Raw genomic sequence first — 9,447 nt, 5'->3', positions numbered from 1 at the left:
AAAAAAAAAGAGAGAGAGAGAGAGAGAGAGAGAGTTCAAGATTGTAATTGGCTACATAACAATACATAACAAGTGCTACCACATAAACTATATGAGTCAGGCATCAAAAAAAGCAAACTAAGAAATAAAACTCAATTCAGTAACAGGTTGAGAACCACCTGTTGTGTATTAGAACTTTAAAGTGGTTGGATAAGAAATACATATTATTTTGCATTGTAACTTACAAACATAACATTACTCTCAATAGCAACTAATACTTTGCAGCACTGATGAAGCAAATCAAAAAACAAATCTTACATCTAACTCAAAAAACAGGTCTCTTTCTTTACTTGCAATTTCATAATCTGCTCGAAGGGCCAAGTCGTGGATTTTGGTACATTCTCCTAAATCCATGCGCTGTGGAGAAAAAAGATTATACATTAACACCTATCCATTTACGAAAACATGTAATTAATATGACTTAGCGTTTCAACTTTTATTGAAAAAAGCAAAATAGTTTTATAGATAGTAAATGAAGAAATGGACCAAGTGTATTGGCGTGTGCTGGTAATCTCAATGGTCTGGAGGCTGAGCAGCAAAGGGATAGCAAGTTCAAGCCTAACCTGGTCTATATGGGCCTGGTAAGGACAAGAATACAGTATTCCTACATCAGCTTTCTAGGCAATTCTCAAAATCCTCACTCATCAAAGATGCTCCATACCAGGAGAGGTAGTGAACAACTTTAATCCCAACAGGTAAGAGACCAAGGCAGATGGATTTTGTAGCCTGGTCTACAAAATAAGTTCCAGGACAGCAAGAGCTATACAGTGAAACATGTCTCAAAAGACTATAGGGCTAGGTGACCAGTGACAAAAAGACAAGACCTACTACCCTCTTGCTTCTGCATGGGTGCACGCACGCACGCACGCACAAATACCACTACACACGTTCTAATCCAGGGTTCACCAGATGTTTTCTTTGGCACACATCCTTTCATACAATCAATACATTTCTCAAAATTGCTGTCAAAGTCTTGAACTGGGCCTTCCCAAAACAGTTACTCACTCTAAGTGGCTGAAATATGGCAGATGACTCTCTTCACTGCTTAATCTTAAATTTAACTTAATTTCAAATGAAAGCACATTCCTCAAAACTATCATTTAGCTGTGTTATTCAGAGTCTACAGTTATTGGTTAGATTTCTTGAAAGAGTTATAAAAATAAAAGTATGTAATCAATGTGATCTCCATTTGATTTTTATTTTATATTAGGGGCTGATAAGATGACTCAGCAGGAGCTGGGCGGTGGTGGCGCATGCCTTTAATCCCAGCACTTGGGAGGCAGAGGCAGGTGGATTTCTGAGTTCGAGGCCAACTTGGTCTACAAAGTGAGCTCCAGCACAACCAGGGCTACACAGAAAAACCCTGTCTAGAAAAACCAAAAAAAAAAAAAAAAAACAAAACAAAACAAAGATGACTCAGGAGGAAAAGCCACCTGATGATGAGTGCAATCCCCAGATCCAATAGGGGGACAAAATCTTTCCGCCAAGTTGTCCTCTGACATCTACATGAACCTTGGCACCTGCACAGGCATGCACACGACAAATACACAGTATAAATAATGAATGAGGTAGGAGCAAACAGAGGCTGAAAAGGTGGCTCTGCAATTAAAGCACTTGGTGCTCTTTCAGGACCTGGGTTTCTGCATCCACGTCAGAAAGACTCAAAACCACCTATAATTCCAATTCCAGAGGATCCAATGTATTCTTCGGCTTCGGTGGGCACCTGCATGTACTCAGGCCTACACCCAAAATTTTGTGTTTGTATATATATACATATATGTATACATTTATGTAAATATACTATTAATAAGGTCTAATATAAATTCAACTTGAAATTAAACAAGATTAGCAAAATTTTCAAAACAACCTGATTGTTTTATGGATTTTTTCACTAGTGAAATGTTTCACAACCCAAAAACTCTACCAACAATCTTTAATTTGAAGAGCGACAGACTTTATACGGTAAAGGAAAATGGAATTCTACCTGAAAAATATTCACTCCCCCCACAATTCCCACTCCATGTGTCCCATGAGACCCTCAAAGTCAAATCCCCCGAGTGTGGAGAGATAGATGAGAGTATAATACCTTGTATGAGTATATGAAATACTCAACTAGTTTTTAAAACATAATTTTTTTACATTTTTATGTGTATAGATATTTTGCTTGAATGTATGTCTGTGTACCATGTACATGCCTGGGCGGAGTTAAGACAGTTTTGAGTTGCCATGTGAGTCCCAGGAATTAAACCCGGGGCCTCTCAAAGGACAACCAGTGCTCTTAAACGCGGAGGCATCTCTCCAGCCCTGTAACTCCTTATACACAGTATAAAGTAGGTATTCCAACATTTCTAATCCTAACACTTGTATTGTCAAACATTGCTTTTTTTTTTTTTTTTTTGGTTTTTTTGTTTGTTTNTTTTCGAGACAGGGTTTCTCTGTATATCCCTGGCTGTCCTGGAACTCACTTTGTAGACCAGGCTGGCCTCGAACTCAGAAATCCGCCTGCCTCTGCCACCCAAGTGCTGGGATTAAAGGTATGCGCCACCACGCCCAGCACATTATTTAATTTTAAGGCTTAATTTTATTATTTTTAAATTATGTATATTCCAGGGTCTAGGTATGTGCACATGAATGAATGTAGCTGCCGAGTATTAGATGCCCTAGAACTGGAGTTACAGATATTTTAAGTCAACAAGTGGGTCCTCTGCAAGAGCAACAAGTGCTTACCCACTGAGCTACTTCTCTAGCACCCATTATGTAATTTTTTAAAGACAAAATCTCTCTCTTGGGTTCAATATGTATACACACATGCACGCGCACACACACACACACACACACAAACATCTACTGTACCACTCCTTCTAAGTAATCTAATCATAAAGGTCTCCAATGCACCTACCGTCCCAGCAAGGATGTCATGGGGGCAGCAGTCCAGAAGGTGACTCTTGCAGACACGGTCATCTGTAAACTTGACCCTCTGTCTGGTTTCATCTCCTGAAATTCATTTGTGGTTTTAAATAAAGTATTATCTCATTCACTACACAAGGTTATCTGGCAAAATTAATACACCTGGATCATTTGCAGCCTAGTGTTTCTGTATCCTTCCCATCATATACACTAAGAAACTGATCTAAAGATATTTACAACTGGAATAAAATACAAATAGTTTTTAAGCTAAGTTTTTTATGAAGAAGCACACTGAACCACACCTAACTCCACCGTTAATTCACAGAACAGAGTCAGAAGTAGGAGTGAGTGTACCAGAAGGCATCCGCCCAAATTTACCTGTGGGCAATGACCCATCAAGACCGGTGTATTGAGTGCCATGAATCCACCGCGGATCATTACAGCTGCTAATCTCCACCAACCAAAGCTATTCAATAATCTGATTTTCTTGTTAGAATCAAATTAATAGGCAGTATTTTACCAAAAAACTACAAGAGAAAGAACGCTTTCAAGCTCTATCACTGATTTAAATATCTCTAGAACCTTTCCTCTTCTTCCCCTTTCATCCCCACCCTCCAAAAAAGAAAGTTGGCACCTGGGAGTCACTTTTAACAAGACAATACCAAAGAAAGCAAAAAGGAATCAGGTTAGTCAATACACACTGTGAACTCCAACACATACTGTACCCATCTGCAATCTTCAAGAACTCAGCTGCAGATTTATGCCCGCTGTTGAAAAGTTTTAAAGGAAAAGTTTTCTTGCCCACACCTGCAGTAAGGAAGTCGGGGAATGATACATAAAAGTAAAGGCAAAGTGGTATGTGACAAATTCTAAGGCTATCTGTGTATAGGACACAGTGCTGTGTAATAGTCAGGGAGGAATATAGTTCAGGATTGGCAAGCATCCAGGATTAATGTAGTGTCTTTTTACTGAAAATGTTTTCTTTCTAAACTACACTTTTAAAGTTACTTGTGGAAAAAAAAGCAAACACTTTTTTGTTATAACAGCTTAGAAATTGGTTGTGACTCACGGCTCGATGAACATGAGGCTTTTCTGCAACTCCCTTGCAGATTGATGTAGGCAGGCAAAGATACACTGAACCTTTATAAATAAAATAGAGGGGCCACAATTGTTCAGTTTGTATGAAATAAAAATATGGGAAGCAATTCAAAAGCAACTCAACATACAAAGAAAGCTAAAAGCACTTATTGACCTATGAAATGGTGCAAAGAATCTGCACAGCCCTGTGAAATGTGCCAGTGTGAAATTACAACTTAATAAAAATGGAAACACAAACCACAGCAGGGATCTAGCTTTGCTGGGATGCAACTGCTTTTTCCTGAGACACCACCATGATCTTGCACGCCTCCTTACAGAACCAACTACCTAATGAATGCCAAGAGGTGACTAAACGGAGGCGAAATCTGTGAGGCAGGGGAATGAAGGGAGGGAAGACTAGAAAAGTACGCGGAGGGAACCCACGTTAGAAATGCTCATTTGCGGCTCCCTGTGGAACCCTATGGAGCAAGAACGCCCGGGTTTTCGAAACCCGTCCAGCTCCTTCGGGAATCGCTTCTCCTCCGAAGGGTATCAGAGAAACTCCGCCACCCGGCAGCCGGCAGCCGGCAGCCCGGAGCCCACGCTGGTACCAGCCCTTCGCCGACGCTCCAGTGTGCCCGGCGGCGCCGAGCCGCGGTGCCGACCAAGAGGAACTCGCACGACGGAAAACGAGAAGGGGACCAAGCCCCACCGTCGGATCGGACTCTCAGCAAGGAGGCAGCCCGGACCAGTCGAACGCGGCGGCCGCGAGAGACTCGCGGGCCGAGCAGATCAGACAAAGGCCCCGAGCCTGGGGTCAGCGAGCAGGGGAGAAAAATGGCGCCCCGCGCAGACGCACGCTGTCACGGCCCTCACCTCGGGCTTCCAGGCGGCCTCGCCTTACTCCCACCCCGCCCAGAGCCCGGACCGCTGCTCAGACTCACCGTCCCGAGCCGTGCCCATGAGCTGGTCCAACAGGGCCCGCATCTGCGCCTGGGCGGACATGGTGGCCCGTGGGGACGGCCGGGAAGCTGCTCACAACTCAACGAGAGAAGCCGCGAACCGCGACGAGGAACGACGCTCCTATCAGCCTGAAGCCCGCACGGCACCTTCCGGCCGCGGGGGATGCTGGGAGGAAGTTCTTTGGCGTTGATGCAAGGCCTGTCGGGAAATGCACTCGAGTCGCTGAGTGGAACGGTCACGAATTGTTCTAGAGACTAGATCGACTGAGCTTGGTTTTCGTCGGGCGTGGTGGCGGATGCCTGTAATCCCCAGGATCATGCTTGAGTAGTTCAAGGCCAGCGTCCTGGGTGTCAGGCTAGCCTGCGGTAGCGTGGTCATTGTGAGACTTAAGATCCTACCTCCTGTTTAAAAAAGGGGCTGGAGAGATGGGTAGATGGGTCAGAGGTTGAAGGCACAAACTGCTCTTCCAGAGGTCCTGAGTTCAATTCCCAGCAACCACATGGTGGCTCACAATGATATGTAATGGGATCTGATAACCACTTCAGCTGTGTCTGAAGATAGCTACAGTGTACTCATATACATTAAATAAGTAAGTAAGTAAATAAATAAATAAACCTTTTTTAAAAAAAAAAGACTAGATTAAAAACTCCAAACTCCACCACTGATTTTTATCCTGGTTCCTGAAACATAAAATTCTATGCTCTAATGAGACTTTAGTCAAACAAAAATATAGTAAACTGGAGGCAAAGGCCTTTACTCTCAGCACTGGGGGAGGCAGAGGCAGGCGAATCTCTGAGTTAGAGACCAGCCTGATGGTGCAGGACTGCCAGAGTTACACGGGGGAAAGCTGTCTCAAAAAACAAAACAAAACAAACTAAGGATAAAGGAATGTCTAGGTTATATCTCAGTTCTTTTTTGCTTGTGTAATGTAGTCTCATGTTGCCCATGCTGACCTTGAACTTATTATGAAGCCAAGGATGACTTGCATTCCTGACCCCCCCTCTTTCCCTTCCTTACCAAGTGCTGCAATTACAGAAATGTGCAAATGCTCTTGCCTCCATTTCTTCCGCTGGAGACAGGGATATAGATAGATAGATAGACCAGGTTGGGCTTGAACTTGCTATCCCTTTGCTGCTCAGCCTCCAGACCATTGAGATTACCAGCACACGCCATTACACTTGGTCCATTTCGTCATTTACTATCTATAAAACTATTTTGCTTTTTTCAATAAAAGTTGAAACGCTAAGTCATATAAATTACATGCTTTTTATTTATTTATTTATTCTGTTACTCTTTCCCCTCCCTCCTCCCCTTCTCCCTCTTGCTCGGGCCCCTAGGTTCTTTATTGTTTCTCATTACAGATGGTTGTGAGCCACCATGTGGTTGCTGGGATTTAAACTCATGACCTCCGGAAGATCAGTCAGTGCTCTTAACTGTTGAGCCATCTCTCCTGCCCAATTACATGCTTCCTATAATGGATAGATGTTACTGTATAATTTTTTCCCCCACAGAACATGAATTTAGGAGAATGTACCAAAATCCACGACTTGGCCCTTCGAGCAGATTATGAAATTGCAAGTAAAGAAAGAGACCTGTTTTTTGAATTAGATGTAAAAAAAAATTTTTTGGGGATGTTGATTTATCAGTGCTGCAAAGTATTAATTGCTATTGAGAGTAATGTTACATTTGTAAGTTATAAAGCAAAATAATTAAATATATATATATATATATATATATATATATATANAAAAAAATTTTTTGGGGATGTTGATTTATCAGTGCTGCAAAGTATTAATTGCTATTGAGAGTAATGTTACATTTGTAAGTTATAAAGCAAAATAAATATATATATATATATATATATATATATATATATATATATATATATATAAAACTGGGGCTGGAATGATGGGTCAGAGGTTAAGAGCACTAACGGCTCTTCTGTGGATCAGCACTGCTGAGTTCAAATTCCAGGAACCACATGGTGACTCACAACCATTTGTAATGAAATCTGACGCCCTCTTCTGGTGTGTCTGAAGACAGCTACAGTATACTTACATATAGCAATAAATAAATCTTTAGAAAAAAGGAAAAAAAAACAACTTTAAAAATAAAAAAATAAAACTGGGCAGGGGTGATTCGTGTCTGAAAGCTGGGGAAGTAGGTGTTGGATCTATAAAGTTCAAACTAAGGGATTTCTTTTGCTACTAGGAGGAAAAGACCATTCTAGAATGGTAGACTTTCGTGACAAAGCTGCTTACTCTATATAAATTGTGAACATTTCCACCACAAGACTAGACGGTTTTGACAACCTAGCCCGTATGTTTATTAAATAGCTCTTCTTTCTCTCTGAATGCTTATGTGCTCTCCATGTTGGTTGGAGTTTGTACTTCACACAGAACCATAATAGTACAATAATTTGTTTTATAATATATTACAATTCCCTTGGAACCAGAGTTAGAAATGTTTGGGAGCTGTCATGTAGGTGCTGGGAACCAAACAAAACCAAACCAAAAACAGTAAGGCTCTTTTTTAATTAGATATTTTCTTTATTTACATTGCAAATGCTATCCCAAAAGTTCCCTATACCCTCCCCCTGCCCTGCTCCCCTACCCACCCATTCCCACTTCTTGGCCCTGGCATTCCCCTGTAAACAGTAAGGCTCTTAACCACCAATTTCTCTAATCTACAATTCCCTTTCTAAAGATTTCTCTTAGCCCCATCCACTTAGTATTTCTAGCTGACACACATGGCTTTGTTCTGCTATTGATGTCTGTTTTCCCCTTCTTGCCTCCCGGTACACTTTTTTTTCTCCACTGGCCTGGTTGTGCTCTGGTCCATCAATACGGATGTCTCAGTCTGATCTTAAATTAGGAGGAAGAGGTGATTGTTGTTTTAAAATCTCAATTGCTTGATTTTGCCAAGGAAGGCTCGGGAGTCTGATGCCCAGGTGAAAGGTTGCTAGCTCATGGAGGCCGAGAAAGCATGAAGCTGACCTTCCCTCAGTCAATGCCCCCAAAGCAATGCCCCACCTCCTTTTCAAACCACACTCCTTTCTACTTCCTGTGCTTGCACGCTTCTCTTATCTGTCCTCCTAATTCCCTTTTACTTTCCATGGTTATTTCTTTAAAAGAATAATTCTATAATCACTTCCTGCCAACTGGTTGCTTGCCCCTCCTCTTGAACTATGGTTGACTTTATTTAACCCTGTTTAAAGAATTCAAACTGAAAGCTCTTGTATTAAAGGCGTATGCTAAGCCACACTACAACTAAAACCAGGTTTTTCCAGTAAATTACAGAACCTTGAGGTTCACAGCATGATCAAAGTATTTCTAGTTATGGTGTGGTCCAGCCCTTAAACACACACTTTAGACACAGATGAAGACAGAAGAAAACAGAGAATAAGAAGGAGTCAGAAGATTAGAACATATTGCCAAAGTTAATTTGAGACCAAGCAGAGCATTTGACCAAGAACAGCAATTCAGAAGAAGCCAGGAGAAACCAGGTTGAAGTAGCCCAGAGAGGCATTTAAGCCAGAACAGCTGAGCTGAACCAGCCACCCAGAGCTCAGAAAGAACTAGGAAGTGATGAATTTATTCATCAGTAAGTCTAAGAAGTTGAAGACATCCTAGGCCTAATTAGGTTGTATGGAGGCTAGAAGCTTCCAGGCCTAAGTTAGCAGATGAAAGCAGTAAGCCTCAGAGATGACAATTATATCAGGAGAATACAACACACTTTTACAAGATGATGTGAATTGAAGTTTCCAGGAAAGGCCCACACTTGGGCCAAAGATTTTACAAGGCCAATTAACTGTTTATAACCGTATGGATGGGGAAAAAGAAGGGACTGGGGATGTGGCTCAGTTAATAGTGCTTGCCTAGTGTGCCCTGTGTTCTGTATCCAGCACAGCATAAAACCAGACACAATGTTGTTCACATGTTATCAAAGCAATTGTAAGGTAGAGGCAGTAGGATCAAAATCTCAGATTCATCCTCAGCTACATAGTGAGTTCAAGGCCAGCCTGTATTACATGACTCCTTGTCTAAAAGAAAAGGAAGGAAGGAAAGAAGGGAAAAGGAAAAAAGAACTTCCCGAATATGGAGTGTTAGAATATTGATAATCTGGGAGGCAGAGGCAGATTCTTGAGTTCGAGGCCAGCCTGGTCTACAAAGTGAGTTCCAGGACAACCAGAGATATACAGAGGAACCCTGTCTTGAAAAATGAAAAAAAAAATATTGCTAATCTAGAACCAAATTATCGTGAGCTTTCTTTAGTCCTTTAGTACCATTTATTATCTACCTATAGTCTGATGTATAGGTGGTTCTCTGTGACTGAGGCCAGCCTGGCTCACAAAGGGAGTTACAGGCTAGCTAGGACCATAAGCCAACCAGGGCAACATGGGGCTATACCGTGTGTGTGTGTGTGTGTGTGTGTGTGTGTGTGTGTGTGTGTGTGTGTGTG

At 41.8% G+C, this 9,447-nt stretch overlaps 1 protein-coding gene across 3 annotated transcripts in view; it reads right to left on the bottom strand.

The window, feature by feature from the left end:
* Luc7l (LUC7 like) overlaps positions 1-5,147 on the bottom strand; it is a 36,660-nt gene extending 31,513 nt beyond the window's left edge. The window contains exons 1-4 of one of the 3 annotated variants that reach the window (XM_021221322.2): positions 4,968-5,114; positions 4,016-4,086; positions 2,939-3,033; positions 298-396 (exon numbers count right to left, since the gene is read on the bottom strand). In XM_021221322.2, the coding sequence (XP_021076981.1) occupies positions 298-393 (96 nt within the window). In that variant the 5' untranslated portion in view covers positions 394-396; positions 2,939-3,033; positions 4,016-4,086; positions 4,968-5,114. Of the gene's footprint in view, positions 1-297; positions 397-2,938; positions 3,034-3,324; positions 3,411-4,015; positions 4,087-4,967 lie in introns of those variants that run through there. The other 2 variants (XM_021221321.1, XM_029533019.1) reach the window with 2 other exon arrangements.
* Positions 5,148-9,447: the final 4,300 nt, after the last annotated feature.

Source organism: Mus pahari, chromosome 21 (genome assembly GCF_900095145.1).
Source record: "Mus pahari chromosome 21, PAHARI_EIJ_v1.1, whole genome shotgun sequence".
In the NCBI taxonomy this organism is placed as follows: domain Eukaryota; kingdom Metazoa; phylum Chordata; class Mammalia; order Rodentia; family Muridae; genus Mus; species Mus pahari.
This window is presented reverse-complemented; position numbering and strand designations above follow the sequence as displayed.